The sequence below is a fragment of the Somniosus microcephalus genome, chromosome 7, assembly GCF_052327205.1.
Source record: "Somniosus microcephalus isolate GS21.2 chromosome 7, FLI_Smic_1.0, whole genome shotgun sequence".
NCBI lineage: Eukaryota > Metazoa > Chordata > Chondrichthyes > Squaliformes > Somniosidae > Somniosus > Somniosus microcephalus.
The window spans coordinates 92,455,265-92,482,999 of NC_140993.1; the positions used below are offsets into that span (position 1 = coordinate 92,455,265).

The 27,735-nt window shown below is 45.4% G+C and overlaps 1 protein-coding gene across 1 annotated transcript in view; it reads right to left on the reverse strand.

The window, feature by feature from the left end:
* Positions 1-15,147: 15,147 nt before the first annotated feature.
* The window catches only part of lrrcc1 (leucine rich repeat and coiled-coil centrosomal protein 1), a 237,238-nt gene continuing 224,650 nt past the window's right edge, over positions 15,148-27,735 (reverse strand). Inside the window, exons 20-21 of the mRNA XM_085993949.1 lie at positions 27,603-27,730; positions 15,148-16,551 (exon numbers count right to left, since the gene is read on the reverse strand). Of these exons, the coding sequence (XP_085850075.1) occupies positions 16,429-16,551; positions 27,603-27,730 (251 nt within the window). The 3' untranslated portion in view covers positions 15,148-16,428. The remainder of the gene's footprint in view (positions 16,552-27,602; positions 27,731-27,735) is intronic.

Here is a 27,735-nt window from a genome sequence, read left to right on the forward strand (position 1 = left end):
TCCGGGCCGACGTTGATGCGCGCGCTGACTCCCGCCCCGCCCGCCTTTACAAAGATGGTGGCAATGGCTACGCTCGCGTCAGTCCTGCGCCGCCAGCCTTTAGAAAGATGGCGGCGATCGTGGGCTGCTTGTTGAGCGGGATGAGAGGTGCGTAGCTCGGGCGTGGCTGGGCAACAGAGGCCCAGGCTTCGAGGCCTGCCTGCAAAAACGGTGAAAGGTAGGAAAATTATAGAGGTTAGCGAAAAGATTTACAAATTAATTCACTTTTTTTAAAAACAATTTGTGTTTTAAAAGCAACTTTGTTTTTTGCTGGAAATCTAGATTTGAAAAACACGCAGAAAGTGGGAAAAAGAAATGAAGAGTTTGGAATCAAGATGGCGGCCACTCACCTCAACTCAGAAGCATTAGGCCCGCCCACACACGCACCGATTGGTCAACCGTCAGGTCACTGAACTGTCGGATTGGTCAATCGTCACGTCACTCGACTCTAGGATGGCCCGCCCGCACACGCAATGAACCTTCACGTCACTCGATGCTAATGAGCAGATAATGAGCGGAATTTTGAATGTTTTTTGGATACCGTCGACACAATTTTTGTCCGACCAAAAAGTAAATACACCTATGAGAGTCCTCTAATGATAAGCTTTCTTTTGACATAACATATGTGTAGGTACGCTCTATAACTTTTGATTGTATAGACAGACAGACAGACATACTGTTTTATATATATAGATAACCAGACAATACCGCAAGCCCGAAGGTCCTGTAGGTAAGGGCCCTATAAAATCAATTTGAAGGTGGGTCCACGGCCCATCGGGAGGAGGGGGACTGCGCAACAGTGCCCGATTAGTGTGGGCACTTGGATTGTGCTGTCAACAGGGCAGACAACGATTCACCATATGAGTGACATCTGTGATGCAATCGGGATACCATGCAAATTTGCGTAGTTTCTGAACAGTTGCATCAGCTGAATAGTGCCCTCCTACCAGATGTGAGTGCCGGAGATCAAAAATTTCGGGTGCCATGGATGGGGGAACACAGACAACCGGGAGATCAGATGATAGCCACTGCATATGGGGATTGAACATTAACAGGGGAGCAGCTTCCCCAGACTGATCCGGAGCCAATTGTGTGTCTGCAGCCCATGGAGTGGGCTGAGGTAACGGACATCCATTCTGATGCCATGCAATAACAACTGCATAGGGGGAATAACTGGACTGGAGGGAAGGGAGGTCGCTGTCCCCAGCTTGGCTACTCGTGACTGACCTTAAGGGAGAAGTAGGGGCTTGCCAGAGGTCACCGTTAATGGCGGCGTCCTTGGCAGCATGATCTGCCTGTGAGTTACCCTGGGTATGTACCTCTGAAGAACTGAATGGGACTTTACCTTACCAACATAGACAGGGGCTGATCGTGAATTTAAAGAGTCCCAAAGGGAAGCAAAGAGGTCTGCATGGAGCAGGGTCTTTCCATCAACAGTACAAAAATTATTCCTAGCATACAGCGGTAAAGATAACAAAGTGTTAATCGCATAGGCACTATCTGACTAGACATTAACAGGTATGTCATGAGTACTTTGGATTGCTGTCACCAGGACTGCAACTTCAGCATATTGGGCAGAGCGGGGAATGCATTTATTTATACTTAAGTTTTCAGTCAGGCATGACTACTGCAAATCCAGTAAGGGGCTTTCCGTCCCTGTGATAGGATGACCCATCAATGTAGATGTTCTGGGCGTCACTTAGCAGAGTAGGAGAGACGGGGTGACGGTCGAACTCCAGTGGTGGAAGGTGTAGTGTATGTACCTTTAAGAGAGAACTACTTTCACAGCTCCTGTATACTGTAGTACCGGCAGTGACCACACCTGTATATAAGCCTTGAGCATGCCTCTGTACCCCAGTCTTGAGACTACCCTACTCCAGTAAATACCTGTTGATTGTTAAGTTACAGCGTCCGTGTGGTTATTGAAAAATATCATACTCTCAGAATCACGGATCTAACAGTGGCGACGAGTGTCGATTGGAATCTACCTGCAACTCTGCATTTCCCTTCGAGGATTCGCTCCGGGAGGGCGGTGGAAGAAAGTCGAGGCCAGAAACACGGGCGTCGACCACGAGCAACCGCCCAGTCGTCCGGCAGAGAGTGAACATCGCAGGGGAGGCTGTGGAGAGCCGGGCTTGGTTCCCCAGCCACGATGATCAGCAATAGACTGACGACAGGTACAGCGCAGACCCTTCCTGGACAGCGGCGGCTGGAGCCGACCGACGGTGGAGAGAAAGCCGAGCAGCGTCGACGGGGTAAGACAGAGGGTGAAGCGCACAGGGCGCAGCCGGGGGTTGAAAACCGAGCGGCGTCGAGGAAAAACAAAACGGAGAGAGAGAGGGTAAAGCAACAGCCGGGTTCAGGACTGAGCGGCGGAAGCGGGAAAGGCGCACACAAAAAAAAAGAACGCGCAGAGCACAGCCAGGGCTCAAGGGCTGAACAGGGGAGAAGGGAGAGCACGGGAGACGCCATTGAGCCGCGGAGAAGAAGGAAGAGCGCGGGAGACGCCATTTTTAGAAGCCGCAGCGGAGAAGAAGGGCGAGCGCGGGAAGGAAGGAAAGCGCGGGAGACGCCATTTTGTGCCAGCGGAGAAGAAGGGGAAGCGCGGGAGACGCCATTTCTGACAGTTAAATCACACCCAGGGATGCAGAAGAGTGGCAGTATCTCTACGTTCGACAATGAAGTCGAAGATTGGGTGACATATGTGGAACGTATTGAGGTGTACTGCAGGGCGAATGAAGTGCCAGATGCTAGGAAAGCACCGGTGTTGTTCAATTCCATGGGTGCAAAAACTTATGGGTTACTGCGAAACCTAATAACCCCAGAGAAGCCTGTGAACAAGAATTTCGAAAGCATAGTAGAAATCCTACAGGACCACTTAAACCCCACACCGCTGCTGATAGCAGAATGATTTAAGTTCCATAAAATGAACCAACACAAAGACGAAAGCAATGCTGAGTACCTAACGGAACTGCGCAAGCTATCGAAACACTGCCAGTTTGGAGCGGGACTAGCAGATACATTAAGGGACAAGTTTGTGTGTGGGCTGCAAAGTGAAGGAACCCAGAAACGGCTTCTATCAGAAAAGGATCTTACGCTGGACAAGGCTTTCAGTATGGCAGTATCACACGAAGCAGCCGCAAGGAGTGCTGCAGAGATACAACGGAGACCACAAGAATATGGCACCAATGAAATGTCCTTTGGAACAGGGAAATGCTATCGCTGCGGCAGAACAACACACGACCAGAAGGATTGTTGGTTCAAAGACCAAGTGTGCAGACAGTGTGGAAAAGCAGGACACATAGCAAGAGTCTGCAGGTTTGGGAAGAAAACCAACAGTAAGAAATCTCCACAGGAGAAGTACAAAAAGGTACACAAGGTGATGGACAGTAGTTCAGACGAACAGAAAAGTGACACAGACATCGGAAGCAAGGAGCTGGGTTGTCTGAAACTACATAAGGTAACCAAAATGTAGGATCACCAGACTATCTGGGTTACACTCAAGATAGACGGAGTCCAAGTGAAAATGGAATTGGACACAGGATCAGCCCTAACAGTCATAAACCAAAGGGACTACAAGCGGCTATTTTCACATATACCCTTGAAAGCTACAGAGATTGTCTTGAAGACGTACACGGGGCAAAAGGTCTACCCCAAAGGAAAAATAAGGGTGAAAGTGATATATAAAGGCCAGGAAATACCTAAAATGGATATATATGTATTGCCAGGATAGATTTGCTCTGATAATGGACCACAGTTTGTGTCCGAAGAGTTTCGAAAATTTATGAGAAGGAATGGGGTAAGGCATTACACATCCGCCCCGTATCATCCAGCCACAAATGGATTGGCTGAGAGGTTCATACAAACCTTTAAGAAGGCGATAAAGGCCATGTGCGACGATGAAATTCCACTACAGCATAAGGTGGACAATTTCTTATTAGCCTACCGAAACGCGACACATGCAGTTACCAACCAGACCCCGGCCATGATGTTCTTTAACCGAAGGTTGCGATCTCATCTGGACTTGCTTAGACCAAATGTGCGAAGAAATGTTGAGGATAAACAATTCCAGCACATCAATGAGAAGCCGACAAGGAGCTTCAATGTAGGACAACCAGTCTTGGCCCGCGACTTCCGAACAGAGAAATGGCAACCCGGAACGATATGCACACGGCAGGGGCCATTAATGTACACAGTGGATGTCGGGGAGAACATTGTGAGACGCCACGTTGATCAGATCTTAGCGTCACAGGAACGAGTCAACCCCATGTCTTGCGTACCTGGGGATGAACCCGACATACCGGTAGCATCTACCTCCGACCCAGTAGCAGTGGAACCCGATGAACTAACCGATGAAAAGGGGCCAGAATCGCCTCCGCACCAAGAACAAGAACCTCAGGAAAGGCGCTGTCCCGAAAGGATCAGGAAGCCGCCCCAAAGACTGAATCTATAAATGGACTATTGTTGTTTAATGTACATGTTAAAGTGTTAATTGTTATTTGAATATTATGGGTACTACTAATCTAAAAGGGGAGGAATTGTAGTGTATGTACCTTTAAAAGAGAACTACTTTTACAGCTCCTGTATACTGTAGTACCGGCAGTGACCACACCTGTATATAAGCCTTGAGCATGCCTCTGTACCCCAGTCTTGAGACTACCCTACTCCAGTAAATACCTGTTGATTGTTAAGTTACAGCGTCCGTGTGGTTATTGAAAAACATCATACTCTCAGAATCACGGATCTAACAGAAGGGGGCACTCATGGCTTTCCCCCTCGTACAGTAGGAGCTGAGGTAGTAAAGTTGTCTGCCTTGGCGTTATTTCCAAATCTCTGAGTTAACAGAAGTGTCCAGTGACTGAGTCGGGCAGAGGAAACCAAAGTGTCCCCTGGTTTAAGTAAAAGATTCAAAGGGGTGTGGGGACTATGTATGATCATTTGTTCAGCCCAGTAATAAACGTGAAGGGTTTGACTGCCCAAAAAGTGGCTAGCAGATGTCGCTCACACAGAGTGAAATTCTTTTCCTTGCCATTCAAAATACAGGAGGCGAATGTGATTGGCATAAGTTTACCCTGTACCTCTTGGCACAGAACAGCAGCAAGACAGTAGGAGCTGAGGTAGTAAAGTTGTCTGCCTTGGCGTTATTTCCAAATCTTTGAGTTAACAGAAGTGTCCAGTGACTGAGTCGGGCAGAGGAAACCAAAGTGTCCCCTGGTTTAAGTAAAAGATTCAAAGGGGTGTGGGGACTATGTATGATCATTTGTTCAGCCCAGTAATAAACGTGGAAAGGCTTCTCTCGGTCAGGGCTCGTCAGGCATGTGGTTTGCATAACAGCAGTTTTAAGGAGGGACACAGCCATTGTATGTTCGGTGGTCCAGTCACGGGCCACAGCGTCCTCTTCACCCTTTAACAGTTCATATAATGGTTTGGTTAGCTCCGCAAATCTGGGAATAAATGAGCGCTGGTATCCCACTAAGCCCAGGAAGGAGCGAAGTGCGGTTTTGGATGCGGGCAATGGTAAACGCTGAATCACCTCAATCTTATGCTGGTCAGGGCTCAGTCCCTTTTGTCCCACAGAAACCCCTATAAATGTCACTTCTGGCTGTAACAATTGTACCTCTTTGGGGTTAATTTTCAGCCCAACTTTTAGAAGAAGGTCTAATAGCTCTTCCATTAATTTAATATGAGTCTTTTTGTCAGGCGTTGCAAGCAAAAGGTCATCAACATACTGCAGCAGGCAGTCGGGTCTCGAAAAAGGTATCAGTGCCTGAGCCATCCGTTTGTGGAATATAGTTGGGGCGTTGTGAAAGCCTTGAGGTAAACATGTCCAAGTATAACTTTGATCTTTATACTTTTTTTTTCCCCTTTCAAAAATACATAGCCCAAGCAGCTGCAAGTTGCTATGTACATTTTTAGGCACCCCTAGTTTCTAACAATATACTGTATGTTTAATAAATTTATGACACTTGACCTCAATGTTCAAGAACTTTATTGGTTTGAGTAGATAGAGGATAGTTTTATTTATGACTAGTTGTTCCATGTGTGAATTTTAAAAAAATGGACAAAACCAGATTACAAGTAGTGGAACTGAGAAATAGAAACATGAAGTAACAAAAAAACCAGAGCGAGAATCTTAAAAATATGCAAACACTGGGAATTAAAAAATTTTTAAATTGTGCTAAAGTGCCGCTCCACAACTGTGGGTCTGAAACAAACAACAGAGCCATATTTAAAAAAAAAGGAAACAGCAGAGTCACAGTTAAAAACACATAATGGGAGTAACAGTAAAAACAAGTACCTAACTACTGACAGTGCGACTAAAAGAAACACACCATGAAGAGGACTTAAAGAACACCAACACCAGGAGTAAGTGTGGAAAAAAAGACAGACTTGCATTTATATAGTGCCTTTCACGACCACTGGATGTTCCAAAGCACTTTACAGCCAAAGAAGTACTTTTTGAAGTGTAGTCACTGTTGTAATGTAGGAAACGTGGCAGCCAATTTGTGCACAGCAAGGTCCCACAAACAGCAATGTGATAATGACCAGATAATCTGTTTTAGTAATGTTGATTGAGGGATAAATATTGGCCAGGACACCGGGGATCAGTCCCCTGCTCTTCTTTGAAATAGTGCTATAGGATCTTTTACATCCACCTGAGAGAGCAGACAGGGCCTTGGTTTAATGTCGCATCTGAAAGACGGCACTTCTGACAGTGCAGCACTCCCTCAGTACTGGAGTATCAGCCTAGTTTTTTGTGCTCAAGTCTCTGGAGTGGGACTTGAACCCACAACCTTCTGACTCAGAGGCAAGGGTGCTACCAACTGAGCCAAGGCTGACACATGCGTGGGGAAAAAATACAATAGTATGGGATTAAAAGTAAAACATTGACAGCTGGAAAAATTTACTGCAACATTACAGCTCATTACTTGCCTCATGAAAAGGCTGTTGCTCACTCCATTTTGTCCACAGATTTATATGTCAGCAGTTTGCAGGTCATTTTTGAAACCTTGAAAACCACTCTCACCATATTGTTACTCACTATCACAACATTGAGGGATTGGCACTCTGATCTCCACTTTACCTGCTATCTACTACATCAGCATGTGTGCCACTTATACTGTCTCACCTTGGTCCTCAGAATTGGCCCAAGATAAGCCCCACCACCAAAACCAGCCACAACACCAGCAGCAGCAGTAATCACAACAGCAGCCTTCTCCTCAATAACCCGATACTCCATAGGAGAGAGGGGGGTCAACACAGGGCAGCAATGCACTGGAGGTGATACCCCAACACAGGGTATACAGGCAGAGGATCAGCTTCCTCAACATAACTGAGCAGCAGTGCGTCAGGAGCCTCAGGCTATTGCGCCAGGTCATCGCAGACATTTGTAGCTTGCTGGAACAAGACCTGCTGCCCAAAGGTTCTGGTAGACACTCCTTACTAGTGGCTGTCAAAGTCACCAGCACCCTCAACTTCTTCGCCTCCGGCTCCTTCCAGGGATCTGCAGCAGACATTTGCAGGATCTTGCAGTCGGCCGCCCACAGATGCATCACCCAGGTGACCGATGCCATGTTTCACAAGTCAGTCAATTATATCAACTTTGCCACTGATGAAGCCAGTGTTACTGAGCGGGTGCTTGGCTTTGTGGTTCTGGCTGACTTCCCATAAGTGCAGGCATCATCGACTGCACACATGTGGCCATGAAGGCACCCCATCCTCACCCAAGAGTGTTTGTGAACCGGAAGGGCTTCCAGTCCCTCAACGTGTAGCTCGTCTGCAACCATAAAAAGATGATTATGCATGTGTGCACCAGATTCCCTGGCAGCTGTCATGACTCTTTCGTGCTGCGCCAGTCCACCCCCCCTCAGCTCTTTGCACCTCCAACAGACTTACCGGCTGGCTGCTTGGAGACAAGGACTATCCACTGAAGACATGACTCATGACACCCTTGAGGAGGCCAAGTATTGAGGCCGAGGAGTGCTACAATGAGAGCCACATCTCCATCAGATGTGTCATAGAACAAACAATAGGCATGCTGAAAATGCACTTCAGATGCCTTGACAGATCTGGAGGAGCCCTTCAGTGCGCACCAGCCAGGGTCTCCAGAATCATCATTGTCTGCTGCACAACATAGCGCAGCAGCGAAGATTGGAGCTGCAGGAGGAGCATGGCGCACAGCACACAGCCTCTTCAGAGGAGGACGACGAGCAGGTGGAAAATGAGCAGGAGGTGGTGGAAGAACCTGAGATGCAGGTGGCACCAGCAGCAGTGCACAATGCTGCCCAGGAGGCCCGGGATGGCTTAATCACAGCTAGATTTACTTAGCTTGCTCCAATGCAGCTATATGGTGCCACATGCTTCCTAAGATTCCCCCCGCCCCCCCACTCCAACAACACCATAAATGACCAATCCATTCCTCTCAACTAAAGCCCCAATGCTCGAGGTTAAATAATGTCTCACCATTAATTCCAAGTGACAAAGCCACTTCCAAGGTTTGAGTCAAAAATGGACAAGACCCAGAAGTGGTGCAAAGAAACACATTTGTATGTGTTATCAAAGTAACTGATACTTAGCACTAACATTTTTTGATACACCCATGTGCAGCTACTTTTGTGTCATTTTTCATTTGCGAGTGCTTCTACGAGGTGCAACCTCAGTGGCTTCAGCAGTTACTTGCAGGCTGCTCACTTATTTGCTGTGACTCGTCAGACACTTTTGGTGGATGTCCTCTGGGTTTTGGAGCCTGTGATGGCCCTGTCAAACTCTGCTCCTCCTGCAACTGTGCAGGGGCAGACTCGGCCATCGGGATCCGAGGAAGCATGTGGGGCTCTGACTGAGGGGGAGGCAACGGAGAAGTGGGAGCGTTTTGAGAAGAGCCCCCACTTCCATGTCCCCTCTCAGCATCATCCCTCTCATGGGCCACCCTCACTTCCCTGCTAGCAAGGAGCTGGAGAGCACCTTGCTGCAGAGCAGTGGGGCGATGAATGCCATAGTCTACGTTTATATCCCTCCTAGAGATGAGGTCTGAGCGCCTGCCATCTGTTGTCCACAGCTAGCGTGTGCTCATGTGAGTGGCGCATTAGCTGCTCCATGCAGGTGGCCATCCTTTCCATAGAAGAGCACATCATCGCCATCGCCTGCAACATGGTGGTGCTCATGTTGGAGATGGACTCCTCCATTCTCTGAACATTTGCAGACATTGCGGCTGCAAAAGATGCCAGAGCCTCATGCAATTGTTGCTGCCCCTTCAAGATCACCATCTATCTCGATGGCCCCCACCCCCGCCCTGAGGCTCAGCGTCTGCATGCAGCTCAGCAGAGCTTGGAGTGCCCTGCGCCCTATGGTGAGAAGTCTCCAGTGCTGTCCCTGTCAACACCACCTGCTCTTGCTCACTTGTGAATTGAGACACACCAGGTGACAACTCTACTCTATGGCGCAAATGACCCACTGGAGGTGTGCGTATTTGTGCTGGTGCTGGCTGCGCCTCGGTCAGCTGATGGTGCACCCTCAGAGGCTGGAGGTTCCTGTGAGGAGTCATCTTTCTCCTCCGGCTGGACAGTGAGGGGGGTGGGGGGGGTACAGTTGATGGACCTTTGGGAGAGTAAAGAGACAAATTAGAAGTGTTATAATAAGAATGGATAATATTACCATTATGCACATGATGACATAAGAAATAGGAGCAGGACATTCGGCCTCTCGAGCCTGCGCTGCCATTTAATGAGATCATGGCTGATCTGATGACATTTCACTGGCTGCTGACATCAGTCACCACGAGTGACTGTTGTATGCCATGTGACTTTGGGACGCGATTCTGTCACCAGGTTGCTGGGATGTCACCCTCTCTCTGTCTCCCACCGCCAGCAGCTCTGCAACTCCCGATATCTCAGGGGCCCCCTCCTCTGCTGCTGTAAGGTGTGTGAATACTTTCCGGTTCTCTCCCCCTCTCTGTTGATGTGGGCTCTTTTGTCCTGCAAGGAGAGAACTTTGAGTGAGAGTGATGGAATGAGTGTAAGGAATGGATGGTTACATCTGTAGAAGGTGATTATGAGGGAGTGGGGTGCCAATGCCAAATGGCCTGCTTCTGTGGTTTTACTTGCTATGATTGCATTAGGATGGGGGTGAATGTGAGGGGTGGTTAGTCAGATGGGGATGCGAGTATGTACATAGAGGGATAGGTGGACCTAGAAACTAGGTTGGTGTGTGGAATGATGCGCAGGAGTACGCTTGGGAAGGCAGAGTGATGGGGATGTGGTGACAAGATGAAGGCGAGTGTGGCATTGCACTCACCTTTCCTGACCTCGAGATCATTGAAGCTTTTCCTACACTGTATCCAGGTCCTCCTCACCACATCCCTGCTGCTGACCACCTCAGCTATATCCAGCCAGGCTCTTTTTATTTCTTGTGGAGGTCTCCTTTGCCTATCAGCAGGGAAAATGACCTCCCTGCCTGCTCTGACAGCCTCCACCATAGTATGCAGCGATGAATCCGAGAAGCCTGCTGCTGCCCTCTGCCTTTGGCTATCCATCCTTCCAAAGTTATAACAGTACTGTGGCCTTTCTTTGTCACGTTCCACCCTCCTCTGGCAACCTTCAAATGAGTTGAGTGCAAGGCGGCTTTAAAATTGGGCGCTGGAAACAAGTCATCGACGATGTCATCAGACCCACACCATTTAATAGGGCCGGGAAACACGCATACTCCCAACCCGACACAAAGGTAATAATTCCGGACACTCTCCGAGTTTAATACACTTTCAGAAGTTTACAGAACACAGAACAAAAGCTACAACAGGTACAATAAGTAGTGTAACCGTTTTTTGCGGTGGCCAATTTCCTATGGCCCCTGCTGCAATTGGCAATTATTGTAAGTGGTTTCGCCCCGCCCGTAGCGAGCACGCAAACCCCCTTACTACAAGTTCTGGACGATAGGGATTACCGAGGACAGATTTGAACACGGACCGTGTTTTCGGGCTCACCCGTACAGTGTTTATTAAGGTTGACAAAAACCACTCCACTCACATACAGTACGAGCGGTGTAAACACAACAGTACAGTTTAAAACAGTACAACCCTGACTTGTCCAACAAGCCCCTGCCGTACTGACTTACCATGGCCTAAAAATACCCTCCCATGAACTAAACTATCACAGGACCCTTCCAACGCTAAACCCCCTCTGGTTTGGTAGGAACATACAGGCACCCCCTCACACAGCTAAGTGATCTTGTGGGTGTGTAGGCTTGGCAATGCTCGCCTAGATTGCCCTTTGATCTTGCTTGCAGCTTCCTCCCGTACGTCTCGGCTACCTGGTTCCTTACCGGGCATGCAAACCCCAGTGAGTCGAAGTCCATCTCGGTTGGAAGAGCAAGGCTCAGCTCCTCTTGACATTCTGTTGTGTGGAGGGCAGGAGAGAGCTATCTAAACTGCTCTCTAATATACCCCTCCAATACACAGACCGCTGTCTGGTTTTAATGGACACATGGCCTCAGGGAAATGGTTTCCAGGCTTCCTTCCAGGTTTGGATGGTTTAGATCTCGTTTCAATCTCCCAGCCGATTAACTTAACGAGCTCATCTTCTCAAAAAACAATGGCCTAGAAATTCACTAGCCTTAGCGCCGCTTTTGAGGCGCTAGAGGGACTAGCGCCAGAGTTATGGCCAGTTGAAAAATTCCCTGGGGCCCTAAAGCAGCGTTGCACCGGTAGCGCTGCGCCGGCACCGATGACGTCATCGGTGTGCGCAGCGTCCCGGTTGCCATGCCGACGGGCCCCAGCGCCGAAATTCAGTTGCGGCCGCCTCGCCCGTGGCAGCCGCAACTAAGACTCTGGCAACAGAGTCCAACATGTGTTTGCGCCGGCGCATTAAAGGCCCCGTGGCGGCCGGCCGCTTTCCCGCCGGCCCGCAGCTCCCTCCCCGGACTTCTCCCCCCCCCCCCCCCCGGAACAGATGCAAGCCCGGCACTTGTCCGAGGTGCCGGGCTCATTTTTAAACAGATTTGCGCGGGCCGCGGCCGGCTGCAGGCAGCTCCTCCTTAACGGAAGGAGGAGGCCTGCACTTCCCCAGCCTGCCGCACCGCATCGGGTGCCGCAGCGCCTGAATTGCGGCGCTAAACGGCAGTTAGCGCCCTTTTCCAGGCGCTAAGACCCTTCAGTAGCGCCGGCAGCCATTTGGGCGCGGCGCTACTGAATTTTTGGCGCGCGCAGGGGAACTTAGCGCCGGCACTAACTTCCGGCGCTAAAGCCCTGGCTAAGCCAAAACCCAATTTCTAGGCCAATGAGTCACCAGCCTTGTTATTCAAGACTTGGGAGTGGGCCTCTTGGGCCATTGTTCCCAAGGACAGTTCGTTACCATACGAATGCAACCTGGTTACGTTGGCCACCTTCAGCTTGAGTGGTTTTTCACTGCTTCCCCCCCAAACAGCCTGTCCAGTTTCTAATAAGGGTATACGTTCAAAATCTAAAAAAAAATCCATGGAGTCTGCGCCGATGGCTACAGTAGTATATCTTTTTTCTTTCACACAGACATAGCTCCTCTGTTTAAAAAATGCCCGTTAAGCATTCAATATAAATGGTACCTGATAAAAGATTTTGAAATTTATTCTCTAGCTTTTCTTCAAATCTTTTAAAAGAAACTTTTGAGCAGAAACTGTTATTCAATTAAAGGCTGAATGGTACAGACGCATCTTGGGAAATTAGGTACACTTCACATAATCAGACTGCACAAACCAAATTCAGCTCAGTCACAGCAAAAAATACAATACAAGCTCAGGCTTTTGGGAGAGGCTGAATGAAGCCTTCAAGTAAAAACTTTACCGTGTCTGCAGTGTGTACCATCTACAAAATACACTGCAACAGCTCGCCAAGGCTTCTTCGACAGCACCTCCCAAACCCGCAACCCCTACCATCTAGAAGGACAAGGCAGCAAGCGCATGGAAACACCACCACCTCCAAGTTCCCCTCCAAGTCACACACCATCCTGACTTGGAAATATATCGCCGTTCCTTCATCATCACTGGGTTAAAATCCTGGAACTCCCTAGCTGCCTAACAGCACTGTGGGAGTACCTTCCCCACACAGACTGCAGCGGTTAAAGGCGGCGGCTCACCACCACCTTCTCGAGGGCAATTTGGGATGGGCAGTAAATGTTGGCTTTGCCAGTGACGCTCACATCCCATGAATGAATTAATAATATATATATATTATTGTGAAATATATGTAATTAAAAAATTTTTGGTTGGAGGAAAAAAATTTCACACAGCATTTTCAAAAGTTTGTGGGAACCAAGTGGCCAGTTTGTGCAATCACAAGGCGATATCCTCTCACTATAAAATAGTAACAACTGTGTGTGATACAGGCAGTGACAGGGAAATATGACACCTTTAACTTTGAAAATATGCATCACTGCATCATTCAATGGATTTTCAATTAAACACATGCCCCACATACCGAATTTTATATAGATATTATTGTAATCACTGATAAAATTTAACTGTGGTGTGGTAGGTGTAGTTAAATAAAATACTTGTGATAAACATCTTTGTCTCCTGTTTGTCCCCGATATATTTGATCAGCTAAGAGGTATACCGTATTTCAATGATCTTGTGCAGTAGTTCTGCTGCTGACAAGATTGTGGCTAAATCAATATTAAATTGGTTTATGAAGGATAATTCAAAACATAGCAATTTAGACATCACATTAAATTCTAGACAAAAACTTAAATCCCGATTCATTTTTCTTTTTATTTGTTAAGTGGGGAAGGGAGGAATTTGTCTGAGAACTTCCTGCTGATGTGTTACATACTGGGACTGTTAATCCACTTTCCCAATATACTGCAAGCTGGTCAACCCATAATTACATTTTTCTTCCATAATGTAGTGGTGTTTGGGATTTAAATTTAACATATGCTTTTCCTACAATATCTTTAAAGATGAAAAGCCTACACCTCAAGCAATGGATTTGTTTTTGTGCAAGTGTCTAAGGAGGAGAGCACATTATTGCATTGAGCAGGAAATTGATTTGGAAACTCTATAAAGCAAGTACCTAAGAAACACAATGAAGCCCAGATGTTTGCAGGAAAGAAGACACCTTCATGTAAAAGACTTCTACAGAGTTACCTCAAAAAAGCTGTAGATATTGGAAGAGCCAACAAGAAAAGAACGTTTTCGAAGCTTCTTAGTTAGGCATGACAGTGAAGCAAGATACCCTAAGCTGCAGACTGCATACACCAAAGGCATCAACAGAAATACTACATATAGCTTAGCAGTAAATAGTCAGATATCAAAGTGAGTTGTCCCTGAAAAAGCATTGTACAATTTGTACTAGGCCCAAGCATACACTTTAACCCTCCAAGTGTCTAATCCCTTTTGGATTTTTTTCTGGGGGTAAAAAGGGGTAAAGGCATAGAACTCTTGTCATCAGATTTGCCATACATTTTCTTCAAAGAATATCATGAATTAATCTACATCAAAGCAACCTTTATGTGGCAGTACTATCAGTAACAGGTTTAAATGTTCCAATTTTCAACCAATCAGAAGCTGGATTAATGAAATCTGACTCAATTGCATCACGACTACGAAAAGATGGATGTTTGTCCACTTTTTGGTGGATTCTGGGAATTTAAAAAGTGGAACTTAGGGGTAGAGAAGAGAAGGAAAGATTAATGTATAAAGTAAGGTACGCCAACGTCAGAGAATCAATAGGAAAATCTGACGACAAAATCGTGAAGAAAAACCTGCAAAACATAAAATAATTAAGATAAAATTTGCAAAGTCTAAACTTAAGTGACTAATTAAAGATGATGAATCACAGAAGAAAATATAAAAATGGCAAATTTGAAGAACTTTTCATACTGCTACAAACACTGTTGCTAAGGGAAAAGAAGAAAGGGTAATCTAGAAACAGACCTGACATGGGGCTGGGGAAGACTACATAATGGTGAAGTTGCAACAAGAAGAATATAATTTAAAAGCACACAATTTAGGTGGCAGGATGTTCATTTTACATAGAAGATCATGAAAAACTCAATCTGCAATTGTAAGGCTTGTATGTCTAGAAAGTTTATCATTTCAAAATTGTATTATACATGTGTAGAGGAACAAATAGATGATACATAAAAGTAATTTAAAAACACATTTTATTGAGATTAGTACAAAATATTATTTTTACACCTTTTAAATAAATAAAGCTTAACAAATTTATTAATGTGTTTACAAATGCATTTATGAATGTTAAACCCATAGAAAAAATCAGATTAGTATGTTCCCCAAAACTGTAGCAACTATGTAGTATGGTACATTCATTTTATTTAAGTTTTTTATTCTGCTCCCCTCTCCTTTTATACCTTCTCTCATCAAAACTCAAATCAATCCTCCTCCCTAGGCCAGGGGTACAACTGGAAATCTTTCAGTTCTGCATAGCTCAGTATCGCATTGTATGACACAGTTGCCTACTTAGCTAGCAAGAGAGTGGATGGTTTCATTTTTTATACCAAAACTGAACAAAAAATCTAATTGTGTGAATGGAAAAGTTTAACTTGGATGAGAAGTTCTTTACTGCCAAATTAAGCTTTTACAGGGTATAAGAAGCTATACCTGGCAAAAGGACCATATCATAAGTTTGAAATAAAAGTATATCCATAACACAAAGAAACTGGGATCATGATGTAGTAAAACACAAAAAAACCAATTAAACTATCCCATTGATTTCTGGCAATTTTACTCCCTTTCTACCCTATAGGCATCACTCATGGTGCTGTTCCACACAGACAAATCTGCCGATACTTCACCCAAAATGGCTGTTATAGTGCCTGCATGCCATTCAGTTATGACTGGCACCAAGTTCCCGTTAATTCTTTTTGGGTGCACGCTCCATTCAAAATATCGTATGCGCGGTTTTTCCCACTGAAAAGCTGGCAAGATGGCTGGGAGGTTGAGAGAGCTGCACGGCCGCGCGGCTTAAACGGAACATTAGCAGGCACCCCAGCCAAACCCAGTGATGTCCGTATACGAGTGCTTTCCAAGCAGGAGTCACTGTGTACAATGACCATAAGTGGGAAGGCTTGCCCTCGAAGGACTCTTGTCCTAGAGGTTTTACCCTCTAACTTAGAGACAGTGAAGTTAACTGTGATGTCTTGATTTGGCTGAAAATAGCTAACTCAGCACAAGTCAAGGATTGAGTTTAGGGTTCCACTAGTCTGTACCACTCAGTACCACATCACACTGGGTAACCAGCCAGAAGGAGATCTACTATCCAGGCATTTAAACCGATAAGTTATTCATTTTCCAAACAGCAGGAATTTATTAACTTCTGACTAATTATTCAAGGAAATGAATTAAATCTTAAGTCAGTTGATATGTAGCATGGATTTTATTATTATTGGATGTTTGTCTGTTGTAGTCTCACAATTCTTGTTTGATATCATTGAGGGCACTGGTCAGCTTCCGTATCTTCTCCTCCATGTTTTTTTTGCCATTTGCTGTCTCACGGAGAAGCTGACGCATTTCTTCTTCCACTTGATAGACCTAAAGGATTTAAAATCTGATTACCTTTTATGTTGCAAGAGGTTGCTATAAGATTTTTTGAATTTACATGAAAAATGTGTAATACAAAGTTGCATACTAATAATGGTCCATCCAAAATGATAATACAGGTAGACTACCCTTTATCCGGACTTCCGAAAACCGAAACCCTCTAAAAACCGAAGGTTTTTTCGTTCAGCGTAAGTCGTGCGTACGAACGAAAAAACCTTCGGTTTTTAGAGGGTTCCAGTTTTGGAAGTTCGGATAAAGGGTAAGTCGTGCGCACGACCCCCCGCCGGCCACGACAACCGCCGACCCCCCCGCGGACCCCGCCGGCCCCGACCCCCCCGCGGACCCCGCCGGCCCCGACAACTGCCGACCCCCCCCGCGGACCCCGCCGGCCCCGACCCCCCCCGCGGACCCCGCCGGCCCCGACAACCGCCCCCACCACACCCCCCCCCCCCGCGTACCCCGCCGGCCCCGACCCCCGCCGACCCCGACTGACTTACGCTGAGCGTCAGCGTAAGTCGTGCGCACGACCCCCCGCCGACCCACCTTCCGAAATCCGAAATTCTCCTTTATCCGAAACTCGGCTGGTCCCGAGGTTTTCGGATAAAGGATAGTCTACCTGTACAGCAAAAACCCATCAACCTATAAATTATTGGGTTTAAACATTGATCATATTATTTGTTAACTTTTACACATCGCATTAGCAATCTAACTATAAATGAACAGGCAATTAATTGAGCAGTTCAAGAGATGCTTTCCTTCTCACAAGATGTGGAAAATTGTTTAAATGATCCCGTATTCTGAAAACAAATTGCTTGTCACAAACAGTTTTATTAATTCTAAAGTACTTTCGATATTCACTATACCCTGCCTTAGTTGCACTATTATTTGCATCAGCTATTTAAAGTTCTGCATCTTGAACCTTCATTACTTCTTCACTCTTCAACTGCATAGGATTATATAGGATATACGGCACAGAAACAGGCGACTCGGCCCAATCAGTCCCTGCCGGCGTTTATAGAAACATAGAAAAAAAAATAGGAGCAGGATAAGGCCATTTGGCCCTTTGAGCCTGCTCCACCATTCAATATGATCATGGCTGATCCTCCATCTCAATATCATATTCCTGCTCTCTCCCCATACACCTTGATGCCTTTTGTGTCTAGAAATCACAGCTTTCTGTGGTAGAGAATTCCACAGGTTCACCACCCTCTGAGTGAAGAAATTTCTCATCAGTCCTAAATGTCCAACCCCATATCCTGAGACTGTGATCCCTCGTTCTAGACCCCCCCAGCCAGGGGAAACATCCTCCCTGCATCCAGTCTGTCTAGCCCTGTCAGAATTTTATACGTTTCAATGAGATCCCCTCATTCTTCTAAACTCTAGTGAATACAGGCCTAGTCGACCCAATCTCTCCACATATGACAGTCCTGCCATGCCAGGAATCAGTCTGGTGAACCTTCGCTGCACTCCCTCTATGGCAAATATATCCTTTCTTAGGTAAGGAGACCAAAACTGCACACAGTATTCCAGGTGTGGTCTCACCAAGGCCCTGCATAACTGTAATAAGACATCTTTGCTCCTGTACTCAAATCCTCTTGCAATGAAGACCAACATACCGTTTGCCTGCCTAACTGCTTGCTGCACCTGCATGTTTGCTTTCCGTGACAGCTACTGGCAGACCGCATTGCGGTGCTGGAGCTGCGATTGGATACATACTGGACCATTCGCGAGGCTGAGGACGTTGTGGATATCACGTTTGATCAGTTGGTCACACCGCAGGCAAAGGTTGGACAGGCAGAAAGGGAAAGGGTGACCAACAGACAGAGTATTAGGCACAGGCAGGTAGTGCAGGGGTCCCCTGTGGACATCCCCCTCTCAAACAGATACACCACTTTGAGTACTGTTGGGGGGGGGATGGCTTATCAGAGGAAGGCAGCAGCAGCCAACTTCCTGGCACCAGGGGTGGCTCTGCTGCACAGGACGGGAGGAAAAAGAGGGGTAGAGCTATAGTAATAGGGGATTCTATTGTAAGGGGAATAGATAGGCGTTTCTGCAGCCACAAACGAGACTCCAGGATGGTGCGTTGCCTCCCTGGTGTAAGGGTCAAGGATGTCTCAGAGCGGCTGCAGAACATCTTGGAAGGGGAGGGTGAACAGCCAGTTGTCGTGGTGCATATAGGTACCAAAAATATAGGTAAAAAACGGGATGAGGTCCTAAAAGCTGAATATAAGGAGTTAGGAGGTAAGTTAAAAAATAGGACCTCAAAGGTAGTAATGTCAGGATTGCTACCAGTGCCACGTGCTAGTCAGAGTAGAAATAGAAGGATATTTCAGATGAATACATGGCTAGAGGAATGGTGCCAGGGGGAAGGATACAAATTCCTGGGAAATTGGAACCGGTTCTGGGGGAGGTGGGACCAGTTCAAACCGGACGGTTTGCACCTGGGCAGGGCCGGGACCAATGTCCTAGGGGGAGTGTTTGCTAGTGCTCTGGGGGAGGGTTTAAACTAAAATGGCAGGGGTTTGGGAACCTGAGCAGGGGGTCAGAGGAAAGGGAAACAAGGATAAAAGCAAAAGATAGGAAGGAGAAAAACAAAAGTGGCAGTCAGAGAAATCAACAGTTTAAATCAAACATGGCCACAGTAAATAATAATTCTAATAGGTCTAAGAGCGTTAAAAAAACAAGCCTGAAGGCTTTGTGTCTTAATGCGAGGAGCATTCGTAATAAGGTGGATGAATTAGCTGCGCAAATAGAGGTAAACGAATATGATTTGATTGGGATTACGGAAACATGGCTCCAGGGTGGCCAAGGCTAGGAACTCAACATCCAGGGGTATTCAATATTCAGGAAAGATAGGCAAAAAGGAAAAGGGAGGCGGGGTAGCAATGCTGGTTAAAGAAGGGATTAACACAATTGTAAGGAAGGATATTAGCTCTGATGATGTGGAATCTGTATGGGTAGAACTGAGAAATACCAAGGGGCAAAAAACGTTAGTGGGAGTGGTATATAGACCTCCAAACAGTAATGCGGAGGTTGGGGATGGCATTAAAAGGGAAATTAGAGAAGCGTGCAATAAGGGCACAGCAGTCATCATGGGTGACTTTAATCTACATATTGATTGGGCTAACCAAATTGGTAACAATACTGTGGAGGAGGAATTCCTGGAGTGGTTACGGGATGGTTTCCTGGACCAATATGTCGAGGAACCAACCAGAGATCAGGCCATCTTAGACTGGGTATTATGTAACGAGAAAGGATAATTAGCAATCTTGTTGTACAAGGCCCCTTGGGTCGGAGCGATCATAATGTGATAGAATTCTTCATTAAGATGGAGAATGAAGTAGTTGACTCAGAGACTAGGATCCTGAATTTAAATAAAGGAAACTACGATGGTCTGATGCGCGAATTGGGTAGGATTGATTGGGGAATGTCACTCAAAGGGTTAACGGTGGATAGGTAATGGCAAACATTCAAAGACCGCATGGATGAACTACAGAATTTGTTCATCCCAGTTTGGCATAAAAATAAAACAAAAAAGGTGACTCAACCGTGGCTAACGAGGGAAATTAGGGATAGCATAAGATCCAAGGAGAGGACATATAAATTGGCCAGAAAAAGCAGTAATCCAGAGGATTGGGAGCAGTTTAGGATTCAACAAAGGAGGACAAAGGGATTAATTAAGAAAGGGAAAATAGAATATGAGAGTAAGCTTGCAGGGAACATAAAAACTGACTGTAAAAGCTTTTATAGATATGTGAAGAGAAAAAGATTGGTGAAGTCAATCGTAGGTTCCTTGCAGTCAGAATCAGGGGAATTTATAATGGGGAACAAAGAAATGGCAGACCAATTAAATACATATTTTGGTTTTGTCTTCACAAAGGAGGACACAAATAACCTCCCAGAGATGTCAGGGAACATAGGGTCTGATGAAAGGGAGGAACTGAATGAAATCAGTATTTGTAGGGAAATGGTGTTAGGGAAATTGACGGGATTGAAAGCCGATAAATCCTCAGGGCCTGATAATCTACATCCTAGGGTACTTAAGGAAGTGGCCCTAGAAATAGTAGATGCATTGCTGGTCATCTTCCAAAATTCTAGACTCTGGCACAGTTCCCATGGATTGGAGGATAGCTAATGTAACCCCACTATTTAAAAAAGGTGGTAGAGTGAAAACGGGGAATTATAGACCGGTAAGCCTGACATCGGTAGTGGGGAACTAGAGTCCATTATAAAAGATGTAATAGCAGAGCACTTGGTAAACAGTGACAGGATCGGACAAAGTCAACATGGATTTACAAAAGGTAAATCGTGCTTGACTAATCTACTGGAATTTTTTGAGGATGTAACTGGTAAAATAGATAAGGGAGAACCAGTGGTTGTGGTGTATTGGAACTTTCAAAAGGCTTTCGATAATGTCCCACATAAGAGATTAGTGTGTAAAGTTAAGGCACATGGGATTGGGGGCAAGGTATTGACTTGGATAGAGAACTGGTTGGCAGACAGAAAGCAAAGAGTTGGAATAAACGGGTCTTTTTCCGAGTGGCAGGCAGTGACTAGTGGGGTAACGCAGGGATCGGTGCTAGGACCCCAGCTATTCACAATGGCCTAGAAATTCAGTGGGCTGTGCCACCCGTTAGCACCTTAAGAGGGCGCTAAGTGGGTTGGAAGCCACTGGCCACGCCTCCCGCTAAATTCAGCGGGATGCTAATGTCGGCGCTAGCCATTAGCGCTGCGCCGCTACCGATAATGTCATCGGTGTGCGCAGCGCCCCGCTAACGCCCCGATCGCGATATTTAGATGCGCCCCCTGCTTTAATGCCGGACGCTATTTGCGACCAGTTCAGGGGGGGCCTACCTGCGGCGGTAGAGGCGCTAATTAAAGAAGAGGTGCGGGGTGGCCATTTTATTTCCTGACCGCCTGCCAGCACCTCTCCGCGCTGCCGTCCCCGGCCTCCTGAGCCCCAGCACCCCCCCCCCCCCCCCCCGTGGAGTGCCGACTGCGTTCCAAGAGCCCGGCACTTCTCGGTGCCGGGCTCTTTTGCTGGCAATCGCGATCCTGGATCGTGCTGCACAAGGCCCCTCCCCTTTACGAAGGGGAGGAAGGCCTGCAGTACTGCAGCGCGCCGTGCCGCAGCGTTTGGCGCTGCGGCACGTTGCGCAGCGATATTCAGCTGCAGCGCCCCAAGAGGGATGCGGGGCGCCTCCAGTAGCACCGCGCTTCCCTCTGGGGCGCGCACACTGAATTTCCGGCGTGCGGCCGCGACTGCTTCCAGAGCGCTACTTTTAGCGCCCTGGCGAGGCTGGCGCCCCAAACGGGGCTATAGTGAATTTCTAGGCCAATATATATTAATGATGATCTAGACGAGGGAACTAGATGTAATATCTCCAAGTTTGCAGACGACACAAAGCTGGGTGGACGTGTGTGCTGTGAGGAGGATGCAGAGAAACTCCAGTATGATTTGGACAGGTTGGGTGATTGGGCAGATGCAGTATAATGTGGATAAATGCAAGGTTATCCACTTTGGTGGCAAAATCAGGAAGGCAGATTATTATCTGAACGGCAATAGATTGGGAGAAGGGGAAGTGCAACGAGACCTGGGTGTCCTTGTGCACCAGTCACTGAAGGTAAGCATGCAGGTGCAGCAGGCGGTTAAGGCGGCAAATGGTATGTTGGCCTTCATAGCGAGAGGATTCGAGTACAGGAGCAAGGATGTCTTGCTGTAGTTGTACAGGGCCTTGGTGAGACCACACCTTGAGTATTGTGTGCAGTTTTGGTCACCTTATCTGAGGAAGGATGTTCTTGCCATGGAGGGAGTGCAGCGAAGATTCACCAGACAGCTACCTGGGATGGCAGGAATGACATATGAAGAGAGATTGGGTCGACTGGGCTTATATTCGCTGGAGTTTAGAAGAATAAGAGAATCTTATAAGTTTCAATGAAATCCCCTAACAGGACTAGACAGACTAGATGCAGGAAGGATGTTCCTGATGGTGGGGGAGTCCAGAGCCAGGGATCACAGTCTAAGGATAAGGGGTAAACCATTTAGGACAGAGATGAGGAGGAATTTCTTCACCCAGAGAGTGGTGAACCTTTGGAATTCTCTACCACAAAAGGCAGTTGAGGCCAATTCATTAAAGATATTCAAGAAGGAGTTAGATATATTTCTTAAGGCTAAAGGGATCAAGGGATATGTGGAGAAAGCAGGGACAGGGTACTGAATTTGGATGATCAGCCATGATCTCATTAAATGCGGAGCAGGCTCGAGGGCCCGAATGGCCTAATCCTGCTCCTATCTTCTGTATTTCTATGTTTCTATCTATTCTATCAGTTACATCCTCAAAAAACTCCAGCAGGTTTGTCAAACACGATTTCCCTTTCATAAATCCATGTTGACTTTGTCTAATCCCGTTGATATTTTCTAAGTGTCTTGTTATCACATCCTTTATAATAGACTCTAGCATTTTCCCTACTACTGATGTTTGGCTAACTGGTCTGCAGTTCCCTGTTTTCTCTCTCCCTCCTTTTTTAAATAGTGGGGTTACATTTGCCACCCTCCAATCTGCAGGAACTGTTCCATAATCTATAGAATTTTGGAAGATGACAACCAATGCATCCACTATTTCCATGGCTACCTCTTTTAGTACTCTGGGATGCAGATTATCAGGCCCTGAGGATTTATCGGCTTTCAGTCCCATATGCTCCACACGAGCCTCCTCCCGTCTTTCCTCATCTAAATCTATCAGCATAACCCTCTATTCCCTTCTCCCTCATATGCTTGTCCAGCCTCTCCTTAAATGCATCTATACTATTCGCTTCAACCACTCCCTGTGGTAGCGAGTTCCACATTCTCACCACTCTTTGGGTAAAGAAGTTTCTTCTGAATTCCCTATTGGATTTCTTGGTGCCTATCTTATATTGATGGTCTCTAGTTATGCTCTTCCCCACAAGAGGAAACATTCTCTTTGTATCCACTCTATCAAAAATTTTCATACTTTTAAAGACCTCTATTAGGTCACCCCTCAGCCTTCTTTTTTCAAGAGAAAAGAGACCCAGCCTGTTCATCCTTTCCTGATATGTATACCCTTGCATTTCTGGTATCATCCTTGTAAATCTTCTCCAGTGTACCCTCTCCAGTGCCTCTATATCCTTTTTATAATATGGCGACCAGAACTGTACGCAGTACTCCAAGTGTGGTCTAACCAAGGTTCGATACAGGTTTAGCATAACTTCCCTACTTTTCAATTCTATACCTCTAGAAATAAACCCTAGTGCTTGGTTTGCTTTTTTATGGCCTTGCTAACCTGTGGTGCAACTTTTAGTGATTTGTGTACTTGTACTCAGAGATCCCTTTGTTCCTCTACCCCACCTAGACTCGCACCTTCCAAGTAATAAGTGACCTCCCTATTCTTCCTACCAAAATGTAATACCTCACATTTATCTGTATTGAACTTCATTTGCCAATTATATGCCCATTCTGCAAGATTATTAATGTCCTCTGTAATTTGTTGCAGTCCTCCTCAGTATTGACTATCCCCCCCCAATTTGGTGTCATCCGCAAATTTAGAAATTGTGTTTTTGATTCCAAAGTCTAAATCGTTAATGTAAATTGTGAATAGCAGTGGTCCCAGCACTGATCCTTGTGGAACACCACTACCCACCGTCTGACACTGTGAATAGCTACCCTTTACTCTTACTCTCTTTTTTCTGCCCTGAAGCCAGCCAGGAATCCATTCTGCTACTTGTCCCCTGACTCCGCACTCTCTGACCTTGCTCATCAGTCTATTATGGGGTACCTTAACGAAGGCCTTTTGAAAATCCAGATAAATTACATCTACTGCATTACCATTGTCTGCTCTGTTACCTCTTCAGAAACTTTAATAAGGTTGATCAAGCAAGACTTTCCCTTTTGAAATCCATGTTGACTATTCATTATTATATTTTTTGGTTTCTAGATGTTCTTCTATTTTCTCTTTTAGTAGGGATTCCATTATTTTTCCTACCTCTGATGTTAAGCTGACTGGTCTACAATTCCCTGGACATGTTCTATCCGTCTTCTTAAATATCGGTATTACGCTAGCTATCCACCAGTCCTCTGGCACTATAACTATTCTAACGAATTATTAAATATGCGTAGTAATGCCTTTGCTATCTCTTCCTTAAAATCTTTTTAAATGCGTGGATGCAATCCATCCGGACCAGGGGTTTTATCCTCTTTGAATTTGATTAATTTATTTAATATATTCCCTTTTTAAATTTTAAATGTGCTTATCTCATTACTAATCTCATGGTCCAATGTCATGTCCACCTGTTCTATCTCCCTGGTAAATACTGAAGCAAAATAATGATTTAATATTTCTGCCATCTCTCTATCATTATCTGTGGTATTATCCTGACCATCCCTTAAAGCCCTATTCCCATCCCAACCTTTTTTTAATTGATGTACCTATAAAATATTTTCCTATTTTGTTTTATGTTCCTTGATAATTTAATTTCATAGTCCTTCTTTCCCTCCCTAATTGTTTTCTTGACTTCTCTCCTAATCTCTTCGTATTCTCCCTTATCATGCACTCCCCTGCTGTCTATGTACTTAATGTATGCCTCTTTCCTTACCCTCAATTGTTCCCTTATGGCTTTATTCATCCATGGAGTCTCATTATTGTTTAGTGTGTTCTTTCCTTTTAGCGGAATATATTTTTCCTGCACTCTGTTGAACACCGTTTTAAATGTTTCCCATTGCTGTTCTACATCGTTGTTTGACAATATTGTTGCCCATTTTATTTTCCCAAGTTCTATTCTCAGCCCCTCAAAATCAGCTTTTCTCCAATCTATTAACCTGGTTTTCATCATACTTATGTCCTTCTCAATTATCATCTTAAAGCATATTATATTATGGCCACCATTGCCTAGATGTTCCCCTACTTTTACTACTCTTGGTTCATTCCCCCTAACTAGATCTAATAGCGAATCCTCCCTTATTGGGCTTTTTACATATTGGGTTAGAAAGGAGTCCTGTACATATTGTAGAAACTCCATTCCCTTATCCCCTTTACCTACCTCTTCTGTCCAATTAATATCAGGGTAGTTGAGATCCCCCATGATTATTATTCTATGTTTTTTACTCATTTCCCTAATTTGTCTGTATATTTCTTCCCCCACCTCCCTTCCACTATTAGGTGGTCTGTAGACTACGCCTATTAGTGTGATTGATCCTTTTTTATCTTTCATCTCTATCCATATGGATTCTATTTTTGTCTCGCTGATATTTGCGTCACTTTTTTCTACTGCCCTTATGTTATCCCTAATAAGTACAGCTACTCCACCTCCCCTTTTTCCCTCTCTATCTTTTCTAAATATGTTATACCCTTCAATGTTTAATTCCCAGTCCTGATTTTTCTGTAGCCATGTCTCAGTAATCCCTACTATGTCTGGTTCCTCACAATGTATGATTGCCTCCAGCTCCCCTGTTTTATTATGGACACTGTGTGCATTGCTGTACAGACAGTTTAACTCATTTTTAATAGGATTTCCTCTCACCTTATGTTTAACCATCATTTTAGACTTCGGTTCTATAACTCTATTTATTCCCTTGCCATGAATGCCCTCCCTTCCTGTTTTGTTTATATTTAAGCTGGTTACGTTTCTTGTCGCTCTCTCCCCCCATCTTACTAGTTTAAAGCCTTTGCCACTTCCCTATTTACCCTTTCCGCTAGGACACGGGTCCCATCATGGTTCAGGTGTGGAAAAATTAAACGTCAGTTTCTGTCCTCATATTGTTAATCATTGGTATCCATCTCTCCATTGTCAAATATTTCTCATAAAAATGTTTTAACTAAATATATACATATAAGGGGTAGAGATAGTACCAAAGAACTGAATATACCAGCCCCTAGTTAAGTGCCAATTAATTTATTCCCCTCCTTAAAATCAACTGCGGACCAGATAGCATATCTTCACATCTGGGTCAGGGATTCATTTGCAGCCCAGACTGATAGAAGTGTGCTATTTTCAATTAGCCGGGGGTCCTAAGTGACATTTAGTTTTGACAATCTCAGCAAACTTCCTACTGGATATGGTTCCATCGCACGTAACTGCCCACCATTCATAAAAGTATCCTGTTACATTGTTCCTATGCAAATATGTGACTTCAATGGAGAGAACATATTGGTGTGAAGGAGGGAAAGGGTTAAAGCTTTGCAGTGTTCACTCCATTAACAGTGCGGTCAATGAGATTTGATCTGTTTAGAGACTAACCATATTTGGCAAGTATTAGTTAGGCTTTAACTAGAGACAAATATTTACAAGTCCGATTCCTTACCAATGTTTGCCTTAATGGAAATCTATTTACCAATGTTAACTTGGCTCAGTTGGTAGCAGTCTTGCCTCTCAGCCAGATGTTTATGGCTTCTAGCAGCAACATGGACTTGAAACCATACAGGCAGATTTTCCTGTTACTGCACTCGGGCATATTAGATATAGAATACAATCGAGCAATGCCGATCAAATACCTATCTTGGAACCTGTCCAGTTTTCTGCCAATTAATTCAAATGGACAAAAATAAATCAGGTTTATCATTACCAGTGAGAGATCTTGCCCACCCGATTCTCTACACCTAGGTGATCTAATACACGCAAGCACAATAACAGAAGAAGCTGCCCCATAACCTCATCTGATCTCTGTGCAATACTGGGGGAGTACTGCATTGTCAGAGATGTCACCTTTTGGATGAGACGTTAAACTGAGGTCCTGTCTGCCTGCCTGGATGTAAAGAATCCATGGCACAATTCATAGCAGAGCAGGGAGTCCTGGCCAATATTTCTGCTTCAACCAACACCACCAAAAATAAATTATCTGGTCCTTTATTCATTTGATGTTTGTGGGACCTTGCTGTGTGTAAGTTGGCTGCCATGTTTACTTAGATAAGAACTGTAACTATGCTTCAAGAGTAATCCCTTGATTGTAAAACGCTTTGGAACATCCTAGGGATGTGATCAAGTGCTACATAAAGTCGTTTTTCCAGTGCACAAAAAAGAGAAAGAGTTACCTTTTCTTTTGCTGCTTCAATTTCCTTTTGCTTTTCATTGGCTAATTGCAGAAGTTGGGTCTGTTGAGCTACCTGTACAGCCTCAAGCTGGTGCCTGAATGCATCGTCCATGGAATGAAGTTTTCCTGCTGCA